The sequence below is a fragment of the Nesoenas mayeri genome, assembly GCF_963082525.1.
Source record: "Nesoenas mayeri genome assembly, chromosome: 24".
Lineage (NCBI taxonomy): Eukaryota > Metazoa > Chordata > Aves > Columbiformes > Columbidae > Nesoenas > Nesoenas mayeri.
This window is the reverse complement of record NC_137546.1, coordinates 4674723-4700679: the sequence shown is the minus strand read 5'-3', so window position 1 is coordinate 4700679 and position 25957 is coordinate 4674723. Positions and strand designations below refer to the sequence as shown.

Genomic DNA, 25957 nt, shown 5'->3' with positions numbered 1-25957 from the left:
CAGAAAAGCTCCCATGGTGAACAGATCTGAAAGGCAAAGCATGAAGAGGCTCTGAAGCCAGAACCACCTTCACGCGGAGGATCAACCCAAAACCACAAGGGTTGTGGATGTGTATCCTGACCTTGAAAGATGCGAGAAGATCTCAGTGGACGCTCTGGGACACCAAGACTTGACAGAGATGCCTCCCCAGGTAGGTCGCGGAGATGTGTTGGGCAACGAGTAATGCTGGGAACACCCTTGAGGAAGTAACCGCTTACGGACACCTCCAGACGTCATTTGACGCAGGCACGACAGCCTTTACCAAACGCAACCCATAATTAAGCCAAAGCGGTGCCTCAGCAGCCAAGGTGATGTTATGGGTGGGATCATCTCACCTGCTGCCCCAGCATTCATCTCCTTCTGGGATGTCTAAAATATCTGGGAAGAAAGTCCCTCTGGAGGTACCGACAACCAGCCCGGACAAGACCCGGACCTGTCGGAGGGCTCAGCTCGGGCGTGACGAGTCTCGGCACGGGAGCCCGGCCAAGGTTCAAGTGCTTCGCAATTAACTTTCACAACAAACCAAAGCCTCAAGAGCTTTTCATCTCCAAATAAGTAGGAGATGTGGGTCCACGCCAGGGTTTTTGTGCCCTGGTTTCTCGGCGCTGATAAAGACCTGACTGCTTTTTGTCTGTTTGCGAACGCATCCACGCAGCGAGCTGCCTTCATTTCCGGAGCAGGTTAACAAAGAAAGGGCCGGTGTAGCTGTGCAACAGGTTAAAACACGGGGAACATTTGCTTAGCAGTTCAACCTCATGCAAATAAGCTTAAATGAAACACTGAAGAGAAAAATTCCAGCACAGGTACCACCCACAGCAAAAATCTCCTGGTTGTGCTGCTGTTCTTCACCATAAAACCAATTTAAAATATTAAAAAATATAGATATATATAAAAACATTATTTCATCAGAAAGTAGCTAATCTTCTCTGCTAGCCATCATTTATAAGAGGTGAAATAACTAACAAAGCAAGTTGGTGCTTGCCTGAATAAACAGGCAGGGAGGAACCTCCCGTGTGCAGATCCCAGCGGGCAGGATAACGCACCGGCAGCGGCTCCTCATTAGGATTCTTCATACAGCACCCGTCACCCAGACAGACACCGTCCTCGTGTTCACGGAGTTCAGTGCCCGAGCAGCCCCTCGTCGTGATAACGCTTTTAATAACACCAGGAACAACAGCTCGCCTGGGAACACCCCGACTTCCCCGCGCGTCCCTCGGTGTGAAACGGAGATGCCCACAGCAGCACACACATACACAGTCCGTGGCTTTACCCAGCAAAGTTTTGGCTCAAATTCAGAAAGAACTGGCTCTATATCGCCCAGGACAATATTTACTCAGCTCGAGCGTGAGCGCGTTGATAAAATACAGTGTTTTGCGTAGCACTTGTATTAGGATTTATGGGATCTGTTCTGCTCTGGACAGGCTCCTGGAACTCCCCTGATGTCAATGCTGGCGTGCAGAGGCACGAATGGACTTTTTGGTGCTGTGTACATACTGAAAAAGGCCCTGGTCCCATGCCTGCAAAAGCCAAAGAGCGAGGGGATGGGTTACAGGTGGGCAGCTGACATCCTCCTGGCTTTAATTCAAGCCTCAGCTGTAGCATCTCTGGTACCCTACACCTCCCTCCACCCTTGTTCCCTAGTAGACTGGAATAAAGACAAATCTTTGTGTTCTTATCCTACACTAATTCAAAGTTCTGTGTTGTTTTATTTTTCCTTACCTTTTTTTACCCCTTTTCAACAAAACTTTTTGGTTGTCTCAATTACCAACTTAATACTGCTCTCCTAACAACATATACACAGATTTACGATGAGATCAGAGCAGCCCTGCTAATCAGAGATAAACCTGGTATACTATAGAGGGTTATACCTTTATATTAGTCTTTCTTGTTGGTCTAATTAATGGTATTACCCTCTGAACTGTGCACACGCACTTACAGAAATTCAAGATACGCTGAAAACATGCCCCAGAGGAAGCAGAATATGTTTGATAACTTCCTGCAGGTTATCTCCAGCACTGGGTCATTCATGCCAGCCACTTGTAGCCAGCAACACCCAACTCACCTTCTCACTCAAGACACTTGGTTTGATGAGTGTCTTTGAACATGGATATAAAAACCAGCATGAATAAAATCAGCTTCAAAGCACCACTCCAGTTTTCCCACTTCCCCTCTCCTCCTCAGATTGTCACAAAGATATCGACAAGCATTTGCTGATTCAAGCACAAGAAAGATGCAAAACGCCCCTGCAAGATAACCTTGTACTTGCATTGGCAGTAACGACCAAAAATGAATTAGCAAATGAGCTACTTCATAAAAACTGTTAGTTAAGCAAAATATCTCCCCAATTTGGAGTCTTTATGTACAGCTGCAACTAAAAGGAACCGGAATAAATCACAGCAAGTCTTCAAGGCTCGGATAATTTTCCTTTTTGAAGAGAACCCAAAAGCTCAGCTGTTCCCAGCTCGGAATGCACTGGAGGATCCAACACTGGCGTTATTGAAGGTATCTGAGTATGAAGCACCTGGCCTGAGATGACACTGGACATGAGCTCCTGCAGCAGGTGACCCACCAACCCAACGAGGGCAGGCGACCCACCAACCCAACGGCCAAAGCCCCTTATTATGCACATCCTGACCAAGGGGCAGGTCCCTGCAACCACACAGGCACCAAAATACCTCCCCATGGCCTTTCAGCCCCACGGGCTTGGCTCGGGCTGTGGCAAAGAACCGCGTCAGGTCACCAACATTTGTCACAGAGCTGGTGACCATCTCTGGAAGGCACCAAGGTGGGGAAAAGAACCTTGAAAATTATGGGAAATGAATGTTAGGTCCTCCACTAAATGCCATGAGACCAAGAACAAGCTGTATAATCACATTAATAAAGGCTTCAGCCCTGCAGTTCTAGACCCAAATGCTGCTCCCAAAGCCACCCACAAAGGGCCTCTCACTAATGAGGATTTACTTGATTTCTCCCTGTGCAAATGTGACAGTGCAAAGCCAGGTTTGACTAAACCTCGTGCTGAGGTCAAAGGTGTGCGTGCTGCCATCACGCTATCGACAGGCTGTCACCGCCGCACCAGCCGGCTCTGCTCATTTGATATTATCTGATCCTTTCATGCTGCCGACAAGCGGAGTTCACCCATTATCTGCATATGGGATTTTAATCCTGCAGGGTGGTCAATACCACGTTATTGTTGGACTAATTAACTGGCAGAGCTCTCGTGGCTTTTTGATGCATTCTACCCCCCACAAAGTAAAACATATATAGAATAATCACAACCATAGACCCAGATTTAGCATCGGGTTATTTCCAGGAGCTACGGACCTTCTGATGCGCATCAGTCCAACCCCGCAGCGCAGGGAGCACTACAGTCCACAAACCACAACAGCATCAAATAAACCTCAGCCCAAGGTAATATGGTTCCATTTAAATGAAAAAATAAAAGAATCCTTAAGGAATCTACAAGGTACTCAAAGCTATTTAGTAAAGTGCTTTCCATTAATCTTGCCATACATGTAATGTTGAATCAAAGATGTTCTGCCGCTGCAGAGCAAATGTGCCCATCAGAGGAATTATGCCCCAAATCAAACCGGTCCCTAATGAATGCACTCGGAAAGCACCGTGATAGGCAGGGTGTGGAAGATGTGTTAAATGAGATCATTTACCAAAATACCCTGGAAATGATGCATGTCCAAGGAGGAACAGCACATAAAAAGCTTCTCTGCAGAGGTGGCGAAAATGCAAAGCGCCTTCTGAAAATGCAAAGTGCTTTCTGAAAGTGCAAAGTGCTTTCCGAAGCTTTGCTCTCCCTGAAAGCAACAATAAGTTGTACTCGGTGCCGCAGGCGGAGCAACCCAGGCAACTGCGGGTGACCTTTGTGGGTGCCACACGCTTCATCCCGGGGACAATGGCCACTACAGACCTTTACACAACCCCAGCAAAACTTCTACAGCTTGCAAGCAGCTCCTGGAAGCTCAAGTCCCAAAGCCACCAATGACACAGGCACAAGAACATGGGCAAGGAGAGCAAGCAGCAGCTCGGAACCCCTGTTCCAGCACTCCCCATTAGCCCCATTCGCTCCCTCTGAGTATGGCACATCCAGCAGCTCCTACACCACCAGGGGACATCCCCAGGAGATGCTGGGGACCCGCTCATGTCCCCTCTGTCCCCACCACCACCACCTCTCCCAGCAGCTCAACAACCCACCTAAAGCATCGTGTTCAAAAGCATCACATTCAAAAGCATCACATCTCCAGGGCTTTGCAAGAATCCACTCCCATGCCAACACTCAACAACCGCCCGTGTACCTCATCATTAATAAAGCCTGAAGTGTTTCTGCTTACATTACAACATACTGCTTCAGAATATGCCTTCGTGGCATTAAATATAGCCCTTTGCATTAAATAGGTGGCCCTTCTACTGTTTCTCAGACCCATGCCACCGGGAGCTTTGTATTTTGATGGTTTTCCCACAGGAGCCGTGCAGCTTCAGCCCCACCAGCTCCTGCTGCTTTGCATGGAAATGCAGTAATTCCCTTAATCCGGCCTCTAACCCCAAAATATCAGTTTTGGACCCCTCTGTACCACAAACAGAAATCATTCAGGAAAGCAGAGCTCATTTGAGCAAAACCCTGCGCAGCTTTAAAACAAGCTGTTCCCAAGGATGACAACAATCTCTGCAAATTCAATTACAGGTTTCAAATGTACGGGGAGCGCGCGGTGTTTCCACCTTTCATGGTTCCCCCCTCCTGCCTGAGCCATCACTTCGGTGCGAAAGAAATAATGACAAATTTGGGCAAAGCCATTTAACAATACCAGATACATTATGCAGGATATAAAAGATCAAGGAATTAACATTAAAAATCTGCAGGTGGATAAAACAACAGGTTTTGCCCGAGTAGATAATGCAATAATTGACAGACATAAAAGCAAATAATTGGGTGTATTTAAGGCTATGAAAAACAATGCTGAACACATAGAGAGATGGAATATTTTGCTGTTGCAGGGTGAAGAATATTCTCTGTGCACTCAGTGACATTGTCCAGCTCTAACAGAGCAATCGATGTCCAACCAATCACTCCTCTTCCCCGCACCCTCAAACAGGAGTCGTTCCATCACGGCACCAAGTGGAAAACTGGTCCCCAAGGTCTTCTCCAGCAACATCCTTGCACCCAGACCCCCAGCACCAGGTTGTGATGGTCATGCCAAAAAACATCATGCCCCCCTGGCTTTCAAAATGCAGCTGCACGTGGAGATTCTCCTACTGAAAATCTCAATAGTCCACTCAAACCTTTACAGCAGCCCTTTAGGTTTCTTCTACGATGTTCTTTTTCCCCTCCTGCAACTTAAGAGAGCGTCTAGACCATCTAAATCGAGACATCAAAGGTAAGTTCCTCAGATCTGTTCCTCAAGTCAATTTGCTTTGCTTTCCAGCTAACGCAGCACATCTCCCTGGAAAACAGGCAAACGCTTCCCGTGCTTGTGCGCCTGCAGCAAATTTCGACCTGCAAGAGTATCTTACAGCCATCAGAAATATCCTGAAAGAAAAGAATCCCACTTGATGATGGGAGGGCAGACTGCTCAAACCAGCCCGGGCAGCAACAGCAGAACCTTACAAAGACCTCTTAACACGTCCCGAAAGGGTACGGAACGCTCCCGTGCGCCCCTAAACCACAACACGCCAAACTAAGCATTTCAGGATATTCTGCTGTTAAAATGGAGTAATTAGGGCAATTAGCCAGCTGCATGAACACAGTGCTGACCTTGTGTCATCTTTCCTGCCACAAACTACTTCTCCACAGCAACGTCAGCTCACCGGGTTTGATTGCTGTTGCAGACACGAGTCACGGGAAAACATGGTGATAGGCATCAGCACAGCATCGCGCTCACCCACTTTCTTTACATCCCACGTCACACACATGTTCACACCAAATACTATCTTTTTTCACTCCAATGTGTGCTCTCCTCATGAGAGAGGAGGTGATGGAGAGGCTTGGGATTCTCCTCCAGATGCCACCCAGCGAAGCAGGACAATAACGCAGTGGTACAGGGGAGGAGCGTGTCCCTGGGGACGCTGCAGCAAAGGCTGTGACACACCAGGTAACCCCAAAGGTTCAGCCTGTAAAACTTCAATTTAGAGGGAGAAGTGTCAAGAAAAGATCCGAGGCAGAACAACTCCATAAGGACCAAGGAGGGTGAGAAATACACTTATGGATGCTCTCAGAAAAGATGTTGCTTCCAAAAAAAGTTTGTAGAAGCAGCAAGAGACACAGGTGAGTTTCCAAGCCCGGGATGCAACCCAAGCCCGGACCACACCACATCACTCAGCCCCTTTTCCTTCTTCAACGATGAGGCTGATCCACTCCCAAGCCCTGAGTCTCCTGGGTGCCCAAAGGAGATCCATGATGCTCCACTCGTCTTTCCATGGGCATCATTGCTCCTTTCCCATCATCCGAGTGTTCCGAAAGCAAAGTCCAGCCATGGTGCTGTGCGTACTTAAAATCTGCGGCTGACCACACATCCGCAAAGCAAAACTCGAGAGCTTTTTCCATTTCTCAGTGCAAACGCAGCCCTTCCCGCTGCAGCCCTCGCAGGTGTCAGAAATCCTAATGAAAAAAGCCCATTTCCCATCAAGTGTGGCACATAAAAGCAGCTCTCCGCTGCAGCTCATCTTCCACACTAAAAAGTGGAAGTCTTTGCAATTTAGCAATTTTCAGACACAGACACATCACTTCATCAGGTAGGACAAAAAGAACACCAGAAACCTGCCCCCAAAGCCACCCATACGTGGTGTAGCTGGGAGCAGTCAGCCTGCACCGAAGTCCACCAGCTCCGTCTCCATCCCGGCGGCTCCTCGCAAGGATCTGGGGCAGGGGAAGACTAACGAGATTAGAGAAATAAGCAATTTATCAGACTACTGAAGCTGTGTAGCCAGAGCCCGGCTGAGAGCACTGGGGTATCAGGATGTCCCTGGGAGCTGCCACCTCCGCACAGCGTCACACTCAATCACAATCAATATACCTCTGCAAAGTTGTTCTTACCCAGCGATGCTTTGTCCTCCTACAAAGCGTCTGTTGTCTTAGGTGCCCTTGGTTCACAGCCTGTCAGTATCACTGAACCTCAGGCTCTTAACCCAGGGGAGACACCCCCAAGCTACCCAATTATCCCCCTTAGGCCAGGAGTACATAAGGGAAAACCTTGGAAGGAGCTTTTCCTTCCCCTTTGCAACTTCTGCAAACAAACCGACTACGAAAAGGACTTTGGGCAATGCTTTCAAAAGCCATTATTCTGTGTCTGTTCTGGTGGGACAGCCCAGACCTGCTGCTTCTTTTTCTTCTAAAAAAGCTAAACCTGTTCCACCTCCTGCTAACACAGCACACATCTCCAAACTTCAAAATAAGCATCTGTCCAGCTTGGGGTCTCCAGACCTGTTGCTTCCCCAAAGTCCATCTCAACACCTGGAGGCATCAGCCATAAAGACTCAAGCAAAATTTTACAGCAAGAGAAAGCAGGAACAGGTTGCAAAGCTGGTGGCAAGCGAGGAGCCCTCAGCATCCCACAGGTGAGGATGTCGCCTGACAAATGAGGTCTCTGGTTGACCGATTCCCCAGGGTTTCGCACAGAGATGGAGCCACAACCCGGCTCCACACGTCGCACCACGAGCGCAGCAGTTCCACGAGCTGCTGCGTCAGTACCAAAGGCTCTTATCTCATGCTTCGCTGTCAACAAGAAATTATGAGAATTGAATTTTAATAAGCTGGAGACTGAAACGTGGCTATATATCGTGCTAGCGGCTAATTTATAGGGATGTACATCGGCCTCGTTTGGTGTGAGAAGCAGGGACTGCTCAAGGAAAGACATTTGCCCTCCGAGGCTGGACGAGGAGCCTCCCCAGCTGCAAAACCTCAGACAGTTTCACATCAAGGCTGCACATTTTTCTGCATCACCCGGCCCCAGTGCCAGAGAGCACAGTTTGTAATATATCTGGAGGAATAAAGAATAATTAATGGAAGGAAAGTCTGTCCTTTTGGGGGATACCCAGCCCCACCAGTGATTATTTGATAAAGTGTCTGAATCCAACAGAGAAAATCACCCTTAACCTTCCCTGAGTTTAAGACCAGGACCTGTTTATCACTCCTCCTCCCCATCTGCAAGTCTAACGCTGAACCTCTTCATGTTTATGCTACAAACCGGGCAGTCAAACCCCTGCATTAAGTCCTCCTTCAACTTCTGAATTTACTTGAGCTTGCTCGTCCCCAGGAGCTTCACTAAAACTCCCCTGGACAGGCCCTAAGGGAACAACAATCTAAATATTACACTAAACATGCCAGATGAGACTTTTGAATAGGAAAACTCCACAAAGGATATTGTACATTTCCATTTGCAAAGACTAAGATGTAATAGGGATCTGAAGCACTGTCTGCAGCCAGTTCCTTGTGTCTTAAAGAACCACGTGAATACCACTACACACCAATTTATTCCCCCATACACGCAATTGTTTCAGAGCATGAAACTAATTGCTCCCTCACCACATGAACTATCCAGGACAGAGGTAAATAAAGTAAGAAATTATTAGAGAGAGTAATAGTACAGCAAGACCTTGATCTTGCGATAAGCTTGGTGCAAAAACGCTCCTGATACTCGACTAGACAGCAGTATCCATATTGCTCAGATTCCTTTATGTTATCAGCTCTCAAGTTCTGGAGGAACAAATGGCAGGGGAGATCTCTGAAAAGATGAAAATGGTACATTTTCAAGAGCCTGAGATGATTACTCACAAAATAGCAACAGCACAGAGCCCAGAGGTAACTGATTGCCTCCTGGGTAAGAGTCCAAGTCTTTGCATTGTAGCTATGAAAGTGTACAGAGATCAAAAAGAAAAAGAGAAAACTCTATTTTAGGCTGTCACGAGCATTAAGGTCCCCCCAGCCCTTCGGCATCACTGGCTACCGAGACACAACTGAAATCTTTCTTATATGCCCCAGATCAGCGTGCAGCAAGGAGGAGAAACCCTTTACTCCAGGAGCAGGGGCAGCTCCTGCTCCCTGCCCAGTGGAATTTTGGCAGCACCCGTGCAAACACCATCCCCAGCACCACACAACACGAGCCAGGACTCAGCGACCACCCCGTGCCACCAACGCTCGGAAATAGGAAGCAGACGAGCCAAATGCTGAGCCAGGTATTTATTAATAACACTTTGCTATTGATTGCGCTTTACATCTTCAAGCACTTTACCAACATTAATTAATTGGGGTGTTTTCCATTTAATACTGGGAGGAGACTAAAGCAGAAACAGGAGGCTAAACAGACCAACCGCTTGATTCAGGTGGCAAGTTCTTGCACCCCAGCTTTGCGTTTCCCCCCAGATATTGCTTTTATTCAAACTACTGAAAATACAAACACAGATTAGGCAAAGCCAAACGCCCAGAGGTGCACCCAGTGTGAATAGGGGCCATGGCTGAGCACAAAAGCTGCACGGCGCTTGCTGCGATGCTCTGCTGCCAACCTGCATCCCCCCATTCCCAGCATCCCGACCCCACCGCAGGCACGCCTTTTGCTCACAATTAATTCAACCAATATTAATTCCAACCAGAATTTAAGCACAAGGGTGCTGACACACAGCTCTAATTGCTGCGCTAAGCGCCGGGGACACGCAGTATTGATTTCCATCCAGGTTTAGACGGAGGCTGCAGCCAAACTACTTCTTCCAGCAAACTCGCCGTTTAAAACCGACTGTCAGGACTGAGCGGTTCGAGTGATTAACACTCACGCTAAGGACTGTAACAATACACAAGTTTCATTCCCACCCACGTACGCACACCCACCATCCACTCCTGTTCTTATGCTTTGCTGAATTCTTCCAGTTTTGTTTCAAATTACGTAAAACAGGCCCTTGAAGCACACCTCACCGCTGGAAAAAGAGCATTACAGCGGGGAAAAGTCTCCATGTGCACAAAAGGGGAAGAGTTATTACCTGGAGCTGTCTCAAGCTGCACCATAATTATACAAATAACACATTTCACCAAGTCAGTGTTAATTACACACATTTACCTCCTTTCGCGTGACTTGGGACTGACCTGGAGCAGTGCTGGGATCACTGAGTTCCTTCCCACGACAAGCAAAGGGACCTGATGATTCTGCCACCTGCTTCTCCACCAGGACCTGAGCAGATTCTCACCACAAACCCAGCAGCCACCCCAGCACATCCCACGTTTGCACTGGCAGGTAAGCGGCTGCCCAGCCAATTCCCTCCTGCTTCCTTTAACACACATCACACAGTTCAGCAACCCTCCTAATTACAAGACGCAACAACAGAGCTACTCAGAGATACTTGTTTTTACCTCATCCTTCTGAACATTGTCTCAAAATCCTTGAGGAAAAACGTAAAGTTCACTATAGGTACCTTGGACCAGAGTGGCATAGGGGAGCGTATTTATGGCAGTATACAAACAATAGTAGCAAACTTACGGAGGAAACTCAAAACAGAGAGTGAATCTAATCAGCAGGAGGCCAAGTACTTTCTTGGCCTCCCTTTCTCCTCAATAAGCACGATGAACACAATGCTATTTAGATGCAATTTTATACTTAACTGGTCGGCTTCTGTTATAACACCACTGATACATGGCTGGGTATATCACACCTTAAGTAACAGCCTCTTAAACTCATGAGGAATGAAAAAAACCTCACAGATCTACAGCTGCAAGGCCAGAGATTCACCCCTCGTTAGGGAAATGTCCTCTTTCCTACCTCTTAGACACCAGCACCCCGAGTCAAATTTGCCAGCTTAAGGAGGGGGAGGATGAAATGACCCCTCCAGCAACTTCAGCAGCTGCCCAAGGTACCACTCGTGCACCCCAACGACAATGGGACCACTCCTCACCACCAGTCACGGGGACCCCACAACCCCCGACACATCACTTTTCACCCCAAAGTATACGTAATTATAGTTATGAAGCAGAAGGGCACACCTTTTGGAGAACAGAGTGCATGTCTTCAGCACCATCACAGGATGCCAATTCTGCTCCAGCATGCTGACAGTAAAGGAACCCAAAGAGGAGTTTTTGCATCACTCAACAGATTGGAAAACCTCTGAGGAAGACAAATGAGAAACTCTGCCCCTTGCAGAACCACACGCACATCCCTCCCTTGCCGGGGCGTCCTGTGGGAACAAAGGCACTGCCCCTCCGCAAAAACACACGCTTCTCCCCAAAAGCCTCCTGAAGAAGAAACAAAGTGCAGTATAGCCACAGGAATAGGTGTGCACATGAATAGCTGCAGGATTTCACCTGTTTTTCTAGCTGGACGGCTGCATTTCCACACGCTGATGCCCCTACAGTGTCACCAGCTGTGTACCCGATGCCCCTGCTCTTGCGGGGATGATGAAGGCATCCTTCATCCGCTCTCTCAGCACGTTTTTATAGAAGCAAGCACCTCGGTAGACTGAATGCATACATGGTTTAGATTACACCAACAGGCACCTATACGTATTACCTGAATACACATACAACTTTACTCCCCACAGCTCCCGGGAAGCTCTGCTGGGTCCAGCTCCTGCCAGCCCGCAAACCCACCTGATGATGGATTAACTTTGTTTAACAACTAGAATTCACACACCACTCCCCTGCTAAGGAAAACAGCAGAATACAACAAGCTGGATGGAACAAATCCACCAATTAATCCCTGTAAATCAATTTGCATTAACGCCATGAACAAAATACCAGCGGTGAACCAGCAGCCGGCTGGGAGCAACGGTGCCCACCGAGACCTACATGACCTCTGAAAAGCTACAGCTTAACCAAAATGCAACTGTGAAACAATGCCAAACCAGCATACCAAGAGAGACCCACAGTCAACAAGGAACATGTAAATTAACAGCTGCTGATGATTTTCTCACGCAGGTGTAAATTCAGCTCAGTTATCGAGAAAGGGCTTGTGTGATTTCTGATCTGACACTAAGGCTGCTCCAGGGTGAGTTGTCATGCAAGCCTGCAATTATTTAGTAAATATATATACATTTGCATTTAAATGTTTCTGAAGTAACAGTGATACCAGCACTAGTTTGACGAGCAGAAAGCAGCAAATCTCAGCCAGATGAGAACCGGACCCCATCAAGAGCGCTACAGAAACAATCCAGACCCCATTTGTTCACGCGAAGCCAAGAGCACAAATCACTCCCCCCGCACCCCGTTTTCCACACTCGGTCTCCGCTGCTCCAGCTCCGAGGCCTGGTGACAACTTTTTAGGGGGTTAAAAGCGGCTGGGGGGGGATGTATGCATGGCATAGGGTCCGCGCAAGCCAGATGAACACACACGCTGGTGCTGGCTGTTCGGGGGCGGCTCCCGCAGCCCCGCACACCCCGAGCTCTCCCGCTGCCGGGAAGCCGGTTCGCCCCCCCCGGCTCTGCCCGCTGGCCCCTCCCGGGCCGAGCGGAGCCCCGGGCCCGGCGGCAGCGGGGGAGCGGTGGGGCCGGAGCGCGGCGGCAGCACGGGGAACATGGCTGCTTTGCCTGCCCAATTACGAAACCGGTTATGGGAGCCGGGGTACCGGGGAGAGCCGGCGTGCAGGGAACGGGCGAGTTCAGCAACGCGCTGGGGATGGCGAAAACCCCTCCTTGGGCTGGGGGGGGGGGGGGGGGGGGGGGGGTTGGAGCGGAAAACGATGGGAGAAGTAGCAGGGAATGAGGAGCTGCTCAACAGCAAAGGGGGATCCGCAACCGGCGGGTGGAGCCGCGTCCCGACGGGACACACACACCCCCCCATTCCCCACCCCGCAACTAAAACACACAATGAAAAATCACAACAAATGGAGGCGGTGCCCGCGGAAGGACCCGAACCCCCCCATTCCCTCACCCTCCCCATCACGGGGGGGTCGCGGAGCGGCACCCACCTTGCGCGCTGTGCGGGCCGTGCTCCATGGCCGGCTCGCTGCCCAGCTCGGCCAAGCGCCGGCCGGTGGCCGCCAGCTCGGCCCGCAGCGCCGTCACCTCCTGCCCCGCCGCCTGCAGCGCCCCGTCGATGCGCAGCGCCAGCTGCTTGTTGTCGTCCATCATGTGCAGGATTTTGGCCTGGGGGAGGGAGGAAGAGGAGGAGAGAGGTGAGAGAGCGGGAGCGGCATGCGCCGCTGGCGGGGGGATGAAGGGGGAGGCGGGCAGGGGGCTGTGCCGGGAGAAGAGGCTGCCGGAGCGGAGAGAGTGGGAGTGGGCTGGGAGAGGGGGCGGCGCGAAGGGGAGCGGGACTGGGCGAAGGGGTACAAAGCGGGGGGGCTGTGCAAGGGGAACGTAAAGGGGGGAACTGTGCAAAGGGGCGGGTGGCTGTGCAATGGAGAGCTATGCAAGGGGGTGCAAAGGGGAGTGGGCTGTGCAAGGCGGGAGACTGCGCAAGGAGGTGTAAAAGGTCGGGGGAGTGTGTGCAAATGGGGTGCAAAAAGGGAGTGGGGCTGCGCAAGGGGGAGCTGTGTTGGGGGGGAGGCTCTGCGAAGTAGGTAACACTGTGCGAGAGGGGTGCAAAAGGCACAGAGGCTGTGCAAAGGGTTCCGTGCAAGTGGGGAGCAAAGGGGATGGAGCTGTGCAAAGGGAAACAGGTTGGAGAGTGGGGGGGGGGCTGCCCTCTACCTGTTGCCCCCCCGGCAGCCCGGGCAGGGTGAGCGCGGCTCGGGCACCCGCGGCGCTCAGCAGCGGAGGTGGGTCTCTCTTTTGGGGGTGCAGCCCTGCGGCTGCGCTGCATTAATAGCGAGACCCCCTCACACCCCCCCGGCAAATTCGGTGCAGCTGCGGTGAGTGCTGCAGTGCCCGCAGCTGCCCTGCAAATGCCACTCATTAAGCGCCTTGCTGCTAATTGGGCTCAGGTTCGCCCCGCTCCATGGCCATACTCAAAATTTGCATGCAGCTTGCTAAGGTAAAATGGGCTCCAAAAATTCCCCATGGAAGGATTTTTTTTGAGGGAAAGCATAACATTTGTATCCTGTAGCAATGGTTAATGCAAGAGCCCTTATGCTGGTGGCTGATGTGGCACGAACCCAGGGTGAAAAATCGAGAATTATTTGGTATCATCGCTGGTGACTGCTAGAGGGAGCGCTGCTGTTTCCCTGCGCCTCAGCAAAGCCTCGGAGGGATGCACTTGTGTGCTTGCCAGGGCCTGGGCTGCAGCGAGGCTGCGGAGCTGCGATCCTGCGCCCAGCAGCTGCATCCCCATCAAACCACGATGCTGCAGAGCTGCGATCCTGCACCCAGCAGCTGCATCCCCATCATCAAACCATGATGCTGCAGAGCTGTGGTCCTGCGCCCAGCAGCTGCATCCCCACCAAACCGTGACGCTGTGGTCCTGCGCCCAGTAGCTGCATCCCCACCAAACCACGATGCTGCAGAGCTGTGGTCTTGTGCCCAGCAGCTGCATCCCTACCAAACCGTGACGCTGTGGTCCTGCACCCAGCAGCTGCATCCCCACCAAACTGTGATGCTGTGGTCCTGCGCCCAGCAGCTGCATCCCCACCAAACCACGATGCTGCTGCTCTGCAAACTGCTCTGGCTGCACCTCCCCAAACCACCCCTGCTCCCCAACACCACAGGCAGCAGCGCTGCCTGTTTTCACCTGAGCTGTGCACACCTTGAAAAGTTCACAGAAAAGGAGAACCCTTAAGGAAAGAGGGAGAAACAATCTTCCTCGTGTCTCAAATTTGCTAAAGCCTCCAATATTTGCCTAAACTCAGCTGAACAAGCTGAGGATTTGAGGCATTTCCTTCAACTTCAGGGTGCTCCTGGCATTGCAGAGACCTTAGCCAAAATGTGGTAAAAACATTAGAAAAGTGCTTCCCTTCTCAGAGAACCGCCCAGACGAGTCTGGGAGAGGCTTGACATGAGCTAAAGCAGAATCGCATCAGTGTCCCGTGCGGCGACGGTCTCCGGGGACCGCTGGGATGTGGCTCCGCAGAGGCAGAGGGGTTTGGGATGCAGCATCCCCAGGCAGCGCTCAGGAACAGAAATCAGCTAAGTGTCATGTTGGTCCACTGAAAAACAACATTAACATGGGCCTGAGTCCCCCAAAACCTCAGACCCAATCTGAATTGGGCATAAAGCCAGCTCTCCAAGAGCCAAAAGGATCAAGCCCATGTCGAGTATCATCTAGACCTTGTGATCTGTAAAAGGATTTTGTAAAACAAAGAAAATCTAGTGTTCGGATAAATGGTGCAGTGGCTTTTTCATGGGAAAGTTATTTTTAACTGAGTTTCCAGCGGTGTTTGCAACCGAACCAGCAGCGCTAGGCCAGGGTGCTTGGAATATGGGTGGAACGGGCTCTTTTCCTTAATGAATTCCCAAAGGGCAGCCAAACAACCCACAAGGAGAATAAATGCCATTTTTCAAATTCTTTCTTCGTCATCTATGCAACCCTCCCTGCACAAGATACAATTCTTTAAGTATATATAGAAACTGAATTCTAATCAAGATAAATGCCCGGTGTCACGCCTGATTTGCATGAGTATTTGCTGCAAACTGTGCCTGTAAATGAAGAGAATTATGTATGTAACCGGATAACCTGAATGTGCAATCGCGGCAGCGTATATGCAAAACTTAGTCATTGCACTTGAATAAAACGTAAGCTGCAGCAGAAAGGAACTCGGCTCTGAAGTGCAGGCGCATTATTTTTATCATTAAAAAAATCAGGTTAAAACTGATTTGAGCCTTCCAAGAACACATTCAGCTGCTGAAGCAAAGCCCAAATTACGGTTCTTGCTCAATCTAACCTTAATAATAGACTAGTTGAGTTGCTGTACCGGCAGCACTGGAATCTTTAATTTACCGATGCAAGAGAATTTCTACATTAGCAAGTGTGCTATTTAAAAAATATATTTCTTAAAGTTGGCTGTGGACTCATCCGTAAATTAATAACCTCGCTTTAAAAAGTCTTTCTTATTACTTCAGGTCCTTTTGAGATTCCTCTGAAGGTATCTTGAAAGGTTTCCTTGCACACACCACCTCCCGTCCTTACCAGGGAACAGCTGGGTCCATTTACAATTGATTTGGATCTCTCGAAGCAGGATTTGATTTCTTGGAGCTTCTGCCTTGGAGAGCGTGACCCCGAGACATCGGCCGGAGGAGCTCGTGCCCGGCTATAGCGAGGGATTTCCAGCATTGGGGTGGCTGGGGGTCTGCTGGCCACACGCAATTAAATTGAATTAATATGATGGGGTGTCCCCCCTGTGCAGCGATGATGACCCCCCATCCCACCCCCTGTCTCATGTGCACATCCCTACATGTTCCCAACCCAAAATCTCCCTGGTTCTGAGATAAGGGTGATGCACAAAGCCACAGAAAGGACCCGATTGTTACTCCAGCAGCAAAACTGCCTCCAAGAAAGGATTAAAAATATCCACCAGGGTTTGTATTCAAAAGGTGATACCTGAGGATTATTTTGGGTTGTGCTGATTCCTAAGGCCAAACCTTTGCTGAAATCCTCAACACTGGGGTGAAACGAAGCGTTAGGAAATGAATTGGGCCTCTTTCCCTTTCTCAGCTTAGTTTTGAATGAACAAAACAAATTAAATTAAAAGCTAATTAAATAGCCAAAATTAGAAACATGTTATTTCCCCAAATTGCTTTTCTTCTGTTTTTTTTTAGTTCCAGTTTTCCCAGGAGTTTGCCAGCTCTGCAGCAAACGTGTCCCCAAGGGAGGAGCGTCCCCGGCCACAGCATGAGGCACAGAGGGCTCGGGGATCCCTCCTAAGGACACACAGGGAACCCAACTCAATGCCAACAAGTCTCCATTCCACATCTTTCCAGGCGGTGCAAGGGTAGCCCTGAAAACCTTGAAGAAACCCTTCATTTTGGGCAATATGTTCTAGTAGTAGCATCACAACCTGGCAGGGTATTTCTCCAGAACGTATAGATGGCATAAATGCAGATGGAGGAAGATTTGAGAATACTACCTGTTTGCTCCCTTTTCAGCCTAAAGAATGCGGAAAAGAGAATATGAGAAGGTTTAGGAGGTGAAAAAGTAGCACGTGGTTACTGTTCAGCCCTTCCAAACACTTCAATTTGCTATTCAGATTACCACTTTTTATAGTTTAATATGTACAGTATACAAAGGGACCAGTTGAACGTAATGGGGAAAAAGCCTTTTGTGTTAAGGTTGAACGTAATCTAATACAGCCCTTTGACTTGATTCAATTAAATCCTTTCTTTTCCAATTAAATAATCAGCCAGAATTTAATCAAAATGAATTTCAGTGTGTCACGGTGCAGAATGATGACCTCTGAGATGGTGAAGGCTTGTAAATTCTGCTGATCGCTTTTATCTGCTTGTGCCTCACTTCCACCATAAAAATATCGCCTTCTGTCTGTGTATTTACATTCTTTTCTCATCTCCTCCATGTGTCTCTGTTTGCAGTAACAATTCCCAGCTGAAAGGGCTGCAAGCATCACCGCATCCTCTAAAATACCCCTTCTGTGACTGGATAAAGAGATGCCCAAGGATGGGATTTCTGCTCCGCGCCTCTATTCTGCTGTGCCCTGGCACGCTGCGGCGCCAACAGCCGCACTTTGGCCCTTGCCAAATGCCACCAGAGGCATCTGTGCGGCCATTCATCAGCAAAGAAAAGCGCACCGAGAAAATCCCATCCAAAAGACCAGCAAACTCCAGCGGCCACGGCCAGAAAAAGCGCAGCCTGCCCCGAGTTCAATGGTCTCTTGTAGCGCATCTCCGCTACGTCGTTTCCATCCCACTTACAATCCTTGCTAATGTCTATTGCTTTTGGTTTGCATCTACAAAGGTCACATTTTTATTTGTGCGTTTATAACGGCGTTTGGTCCTTCTCGCTCTTAAAATACTGAGCGCCGATTCTTTCCTTCCTCGGTTGGAGCATCTTAACGCAAACCTTACTAATGCGTTAGTGCTGCGCTGTAGCTGGAATGCTAGTGCTTTAGTTAATAGGTTATTAAACAAGGCTAAGGATGCACAGGTTAAAAATTCGGGTGAATATTGGCTTGTCCCTGCGATGCTGCGGTGACGCGTTTCCCCGGCTCCATTTCCCGGTGACCTTCTTGTGCTGCGCATCCCTTGGGACGGTGAAAACAAACCCATTAATGTTTATAAAGTGTCTCGGACTGGGGGAATTACATCACGGCGGTGAGATACAAGCTTAATGGATCAAAACAAACCCCAGGTCCAAACCCCCCCAGCTTAGACACATCTCAGTTACCTGGTGCAAACCTCGAGGAATCCCACTGAGAAGGGATAATTGAGAGAAAAATGTGATCCCGGAGATTTTTTTCTCCAATAAACCCATTTTACGTTAATAGGAAGCAGATTTCTAGGCCCCTTGCAAACAAACGACTTCCACGGCATATTTCACAGCTGAGCGCATCTATGGCACCAGCCTTTATAGGCAGCTCTATTAAACCCAGCATTTGTTTAATGAATTACAGCGATCCAATGAATTCATGTACGTTCAGCCTATATTTAAATGTTTACAGGGACACCAGCAGCCAGCTCTGCACAAACAGGTATTGGTGTCAGTGATCAGTTCCCACTGAAATGTACCCAAAAATGTCACATTTTGGGGGTTTCTGCTTTCTTGACTATTGTGGGCAGTTGGTTGCTGTTTAGTTTTATAAAACTCTAAGTGCAATTACCCAGGAGTTTCAGGGTTTCTGCTTAACATAAAACTGTTTGGGTTCAGTGCAGATTTGGGGGGTTTTCTCCCCATTGATGAACCACATCTGTCATCTGATATAAACTGTTGCACATCTCCCACCTGGCTGGAGCTGGACCATGCCACTGAAAGGTGAATTAATGCATTAAAATCCACACAGTCCAACAGGCTGACACGCTGCAGCTGTTTCCAGGATGACCTTATCTTCATCTCACCCATCAATACATAAACCTTGACAAAAAGCTGTGGTCCACCCTTCTGTTTTAATGCATCCCCCGCTGCAAACTATGGGTGAAGTGCTCCCTTTCATGGCATAAAGAAGCGATAGCGCTGCAATAATTTCACCTTCTTGCAGGGATACCTCTGATTTGTGGTGGTCTCCAGCCCAGCTTTGCTGGCTTGTTCCTACAGGTCTCTCTAGGAGAAGGGCTGAGCCCCAAAGGTGCAGCCATGTGGACCGAGCTGCCTGGTTATGCTTTGCTGCAAAAACTGTTTGCATTGTAGGTTGGGCTGAAATATCCCTAAAGGAGCTGGTTGTAGCATTCACTAAGTGCAAAGCCCCACTTGATCTGAAATGGTCCACAGCAACTGCCCTTGGCCAGCTGCTCCCTGGCAGAAGGATGCAGGAGGATGCAAGAGGATGCAGGAAGATGCAGGAAAAAGCAAGAGGATGCAGGAAGATGCAGGAGAAAGCAAGAGGATGCAGGAGGATCCAGGAGGATGCAGGAGAAAGCAAGAGGATGCAGGAGGATGCAGGAAGATGCAGGAGAAAGCAAGAGGATGCAGGAGGATCCAGGAGGATGCAGAGGGATGCCCTGAGCCCTGGTGCTGGCATCTCCGGGTGGTTTCAGAGCTGAGCTCATTGTGTGGGTGCTTGGCGGTGGCTCAGCAAAGCACAGGACCTCTGGCAGCTGTGAGTGGGTGGGTGGAATGCCAGCAAGTCATGGGCATCCACAAATGCAGCTGGAGACTACAAATTATCTCAGTAACGCTCCATGGGAATGCACTTGCAGGAGCAAGGAGTGAGTGCGGACCCAAACGTGCATGAACGGTGCCAACGTGCTTGGCAGCAGCGAAGTCTGCGTGCTAGTTCTGTAAAAGCCATTGGATTTCTCAAATAGCTTTCTGTAAAAGAAGAGAGAAATAGGGAGCAAAGAGAAAGAACTTCAGGCAAGGTCTGTACGAAATGCCATTTCCCTATAACAAATTAGAGGGGCAAAACGTAGTTAAGTTTTGCAGAACTGAAGGGCTGATGTGAGAGATCAGGTCCCACTGAGTTCCTACAGGAGATCGTCCATCCTCTGAGGAAGGGGAGAATGGAAAGTCCATCTGCTTTCCAGACCCGATTTACCAGCTGTTCAGACACTACTATAAGGATCATATACAAACTTAAATGAATAAGGAGATTCTGCAGCACGTAGGTAGCAGAATAATAGGCACCGTGAAGAAAATCCCATGATCAATCAGCAGACAAATATACACTTAAATGAGGTGTTAGCGGAACAGATGCAGGAAAGGTGATTATGGGTTGCCTCTGTGTTTCCTTCGGCAGCAACGATGACACGCCGGGGTGGGCCAATGTACCCCGTCATTAACGGAGCATCAGCATCCCTCTGACAGCCTCTTTGTCCTGGGAAGTCGATTCCTATGAAGATGTGACATAAGCAAGAGGCACAGGGAAATTCAGACGCTTTTCAGTTGGTTTTGACCTTCTAGATGCTTTAGCCTGGTAGATGACAAACAAGACCACTGTCCTAAATTAAGCAGGAGGTGGGAATAAACGTTTGTACCCATTCAATTGTGGCCAAAAAATACCATTGGCAAAACCAGTGGGAGAATAGCCCTTCCCAGCAAACAAATCTAGAAACAGAGTTGGCAGGTCAGAGCACGTGGGAAGAGTCAGGTAGAGCATCCTGGAAAGGAAGATGTTAGAGAGAAATGTGATTTTTGACTGTAATATTTGCGAAGAAAGGAAAAGATGAGATTTCAAGTGTGGTTCGGGCCTCTCAAATAATCCTAAAATTAATGCAGAAATTGAGAGTTCTATAGTAGGAGTAAAGAAGAGCGGTTTCCGAGGAAGCCAGGCCAGGTATGTACAACTGCCTGAACAAAATAAGGATGCAAAATGCTAAATAAATACATTTTTTAAATCACAGCTAGATGGACAAGACTGGAATCACTGAGCTGGCAGGATGGTTGCCAGAGGGGTTTTAAGAAGGTGATACGTATAGAACCTATGGATGGCAATTAAACAGAGCAGGACTACTGCCAAGCTCTAGTGTTTGCTCACCGTCAGTAGGTTTGATGGGGACAGACACATCTAACTGCAAAGCTATCCAAGCGCATTTAATTCTTCCAATACCTACGTACCGTAGCTTGTGTGTGGGTAATATGTTCATCCTATAACGTTAGTGACTTCGTAACTTCCTTGAGTACATATAGAAAAATAAAACCCCAGGATGAGGTTTCGTTGGGTGTTGAGCGCAGTTTCTCATATTGCCAGCGGCCATTGGGGGACAACGAGCCTGGAAAAACCTGGGACCTCAAAGCTGGTGGAGAAGACGTGAGCGGAGGGTGGGGATGCAGGGGACTCGCTCTGTCATGGTGCGAGACAAAGGGACAAAAGAGAAACAAATGCTACCTTTTGTAACATCCACATTTATGGTTCCTAGACTAAAAGTTAGGCCAGACCTGCAGTGAGAGGGGCTGAAGCTCCAGCCCTCGCCCCTCTCACTATCCAACAGGTCTGGACAAGCACCAGAAATGACTTTGGGCTGTTGGGCTGATTTTCTTGCCTTCTGATGACACCCCATTAAAACTAACGGTTCATAATCTGCGCTGGACCAACTCGGCCTCAAGATAAAGATCTGCCTCATTTGCAGTTACATAATTAGCAATTACCCTAATTTCACTTATATCAAATTACTTTTTTTTTTTTTTTTAAATAAACGTTATCTTTTCTGAAGCAAAAATAAAGCAGCCTGGGTCTACTCTGTACGCACCAACATCATTATCCTGTTCGCAGATATAATGTCTAGACACTTGTAATGAAAATATTCATTATTGCTAATTTGCATCTCTTTCAGTTCTAGGACAGAAATCAAATGGAGATGTCAAAGCAGCGCTACCTCTGCTGCAGGGAAAAGAGGAGGCGCAGTGACCCCCAGGTCCTGCCAAACGTGAGCTTGGCCCACATAGAGAATATCTTGGGCACCCCCAGAACCGAGGGCAGCGCTGGAGGAGAGGCGAGCGAAGAACAGCAGAGCAGAATAACCATGTAAGAATCTGGATCTGAAATCTGCGGCTTTAAAGAGAGGGGAAAAGCTCAGCAAGACACCGAACCGCCCGGAGACCCACTCGGGTGGGTTTGGGTTTGAGGACAATGAGCCAGAGCCAGTTATAAAGGGGTTATAAAGGAGAGAAGAGAATTTGCTTCTGACCCCCCCCGCTGCGTTTCAGCTCTAATATCCCTTAGACTTACTGGAAAATCCCAGCCTTGAACTGCAAGACGTGTTGAAATACAGATGTTAATTCCAGCCTTGAACTGCAAGACGTTGAAATACAGGTGTTAATCAAGATGGTGATAACTCGTGTGGGCTTAGTGGAGACTTTTCCTGAAGATAAAGTACATTTTAAATGTACTCCTTACTTGCTAGTAACAAAACTTCCCATTAGCACAATGAAATACATATTACACCTCTGAAATACACTCTTCACTGAGCTTGGAGAGTAAAACTAAAATAATCTTTTTATAGCAAATAGGGACGAATACTTAAAAATAATAAGAAGTCGGTGAATATTCATTTGAACTCCTAAGCAAATTTGCCCTTGTCATATTTGCATCTCTCTTGTGTTCTCTTTCTGTGCCACAGAGTTTTATTAGCATGAACATTCACGGAAAGTGAATTTGAAGCCTGAATACCCATGGGAAATGAATTTTCAATTCACTTGCTGTGTGCAGTCACCCAAGAAACTTGATCATAATTGTTTATTATACTTAAATATTTATATTGTGGAAGTACTTGTTAGATAAAAAGGCCAAGATGTTCTGGTGCTGGGTGTTGTACACACATTGTCCCAGGCTTAGAGGAATTATCTCCATCCCCAGCAAACACAAATGGGGACGTGTGACGAGTTCGACCAGGCTCGGTCACATAAGAGCTGAGATGGCAGGTGGCAAATGTCAGGGTCAAGGACAAGCATTGGGGTGGAGGGTGAGAGATTAACATGTTTCTTCAGTTTTCCAGGCAAAAATGAGAAAGTTGCGGCGTATCCACTTGAGGGCACAACCGTGCACAGGGTGTGTTCATCTGGGATGTTCAAAATAGAGTTGAGGATTTAAAGTTCATCAAGAAACATCCTTTTTTAATGCTCAAGTCCTATGGGCCGGACGCCGGCTTTCACTCAGGAGCTCAGATTTCAGCAGATCAGTCTTCCCTACATTATTTTCCTCTACTGCCTGTCTCGGTCTAGAACGCAATGAGGGAGCAAATTTGTTATGATTATGGAGGAATAACTTGAAGGTCAAATTCCAGTTGGGAGCGGGGCAGGGCTCTACACATTGCACCGCCGACTGAAGTGCGAGCAAATTACCAACTCTTAAGGGCGGATGAGCAAAAAAACCCCTTGAAATTGAAGCTTAAGTTACAGTAATAAGGATGCACAAGAGAGAAAATTGCATTAGGACATGCACTATCTGATGCATTGCCCTTAAGCTGGATTCGCTGCCGGAGGGGGGGATTTAGAGCCGCCCCTCGGAGCAGCATCAATCTCCACCAGCTTCCCTACATACAACTGTCTCTGAATGATCCCCCACCACACTCAGATTAGGGTCGCCCATGGCAATTTGCATTTGCGACGCACCGCGCTGCAGCAGTTCCCTGCCCCTCCATAGAAACAGCAGGTGTTATTGACAATGTAATTAAGTGCCATCGATAATTATCAAAAATTTAAACTGCCCCCACGTTGCTTGCAAGCGAATCAGCTGCGGTATTTCGCAGCGTTTCCTTCAAACGCAGGACATGGGGGTGACACCGGTGTCCAAGTGGAAAGACGTAATTAGGTAAATGCAAGAAGGAGAAGAGGAACATGATGAGAGAAAGCAAGAGGAACCGGCGCTGGGGACCCTGTTGCTGGAAATGCAAATAAATATATAAACTAAATGCTGTGAGCACATTCTTAGTCCTCTTGGCTTTCCACCACCATGGCAGAAGATGCCACACATGACGGGAGCGAGATGGATGATACCAGGGAAATGAGATCAAGGTCAATATGTAGTACAATCCCACAGTAACTACTATAAGAAAATATAAGCACCAAATGGGCTAAAAACACCTTCTCCAGGACAATATTCCGTTGGTAGCAAAGGAAGCCCAAGTTGGCTTGGACGACTTGAAGTGGTTAACTCTACGGCTTCTTTAAACCAGGGGATTAATGACACTGAACTTCACAACAACGATGCAAAATTAAAGGCACCCCAAGAATGTTCTCTTAATTGTAGCAGCCGGCTACATTAAAGCTGCTATAGGAAAATTCATTTACAATTCAGCTATTAAATTGCAAACCATTACCACTGCTTTTATGGCTTTATATCCCTCTAACAAATTTATTATGTAATTACTCTGTGCAACAGCATCGTTTCTAGCAAGCCAAGTTGAAATAAGGCACCTTTTCCAAAATCCTAACCATTCTGTGTTTTTCCAGATGCAATTTATACAACGGAGGAAAAACATTACGGCGCAGTTTTCTGCTTGGGATTCTGAGACATTTGAGTATGGAACCGGAGTCCTGACCATTGTCTGGCTCTAGTTATGTATGGGAAATACTCAAATTTTGGGTGTCGAAGAGCTGGGGCTCAGACCCCAACCAGGACCAGCATCAGGGGGTGTTGCATGTGTTGTTATGAACCAAAACGGGCAAAACAGGGTGATAAAGGTGGGACAGAAGCGCTCAGCGCCGACAACTGCCATTGATTTCTGGAGGAAATGCAGTTGCTTTGCAGGGCTCGGGATTCGCTCCAGCGGCACAGCTGGGGCTCGGGGGGCTCAGCCAAACCCCGGCCAATCTGCGCTTACAAAGTCAAACGGCATTAAAAAATTAAGGAAAAATTTTTTTAAAAAGGGGCATTTTGTGCCTTTCATTATCCACCCCTGCAAAATAAATCTGTAAATAAATAAGTAAACTCTTGGGCATCATAAAAAAGCTGCATAAAGAGGCATTAAGCAGGACACACATTTCCCGGGTAGAATGACTGGATTATTGTCGGGAGATGCAAATAAATTCACATCATGTGCCTTCTTTTTTATTCTGTTTTCTCCTCCTTTTTCTTTCTGTACCACCCTCACCAAAAGGAGGAGACAGCGCCGGTATCCAGCTCAGGGATCTCCTGAGCAGATTAAAGAGCCAATTATGCTGGATTTGGGGATGCTGCCTACTGCCCAGCCTGAATCTGTTGGGTTTTATAAAACCCTGGATTAAACACTCACAGCCCCTGCAATGTCTCTGCCCCAGCAAAACCACCACATTGCTCCTGCCGTGCCATGGCCACAAAACCAGCTTTGTGGAAGCAATTCCCTTATCTCGTGGGGTTTTCTCTCCCAATCCACCAGCGGGTGTTTCTCAGCCCTTTCTCATTACCTGTGATGGTACCTGGAGGTACCTGCGCTGAAATAGGAACCGTGGTGCATCGCTGGGCTGGCCTCTGGGGATGGAACACAAGCTCAAAAGGAAAGGGATTAAATGAACAAGACCCTATTTTTTTTCTAATTATCATCCTTGCTAATAATTATATTCCAATTATTATTATCCTTGCAGTGTTTGTTTTGAAAGGGAGGGTCTTTGGGAGTCCCAAGGGCTGTAAACACGAAGAGAAAGCAAAGCAGCCGCTCTTGCAAACTGAGCAAGATTCTCAGCCCGTCCCACCCCGCGGTCGGAGGGGACATGGATGAGTGTCCCCGCAGCCTCAGGAATCCTAATGGCACAAGGAGCCCATTTAGCGATGCAGGAGGCATCTCCCCGGGCTCGCACATCCTGAGTCGCTCCTCGGAACGGCACAAACCCCCCTCGCAATTCAGAGCCACTCGCCTTCTGCCACCACTGCTAAACAGCTCTTTGTCGGATTATTTAATATTTATTCAAAATGTTTGCCGTGGGTATAATGACATAACCACCGAGGCCAAGCGCGACGTGGTTAGAGAAGCACAGCACCCTCCTTTCCCCAGTAATAATGAAATCCCTGCAAAGGGTCGGGGGGAATGAGCTGATGAGTGGGATAATTG

At 48.4% G+C, this 25957-nt stretch overlaps 1 protein-coding gene across 1 annotated transcript in view; it reads right to left on the bottom strand.

Annotated features, from left to right (window-relative positions):
* KAZN (kazrin, periplakin interacting protein) overlaps window positions 1-25957 on the bottom strand; it is a gene marked incomplete at its 3' end in the record, with an annotated part of 188137 nt that overhangs the window by 65086 nt on the left and 97094 nt on the right. Inside the window, exon 3 of the mRNA XM_080358864.1 lies at window positions 12925-13102. Within this exon, the coding sequence (XP_080214990.1) occupies window positions 12925-13102 (178 nt within the window). The remainder of the gene's footprint in view (window positions 1-12924; window positions 13103-25957) is intronic.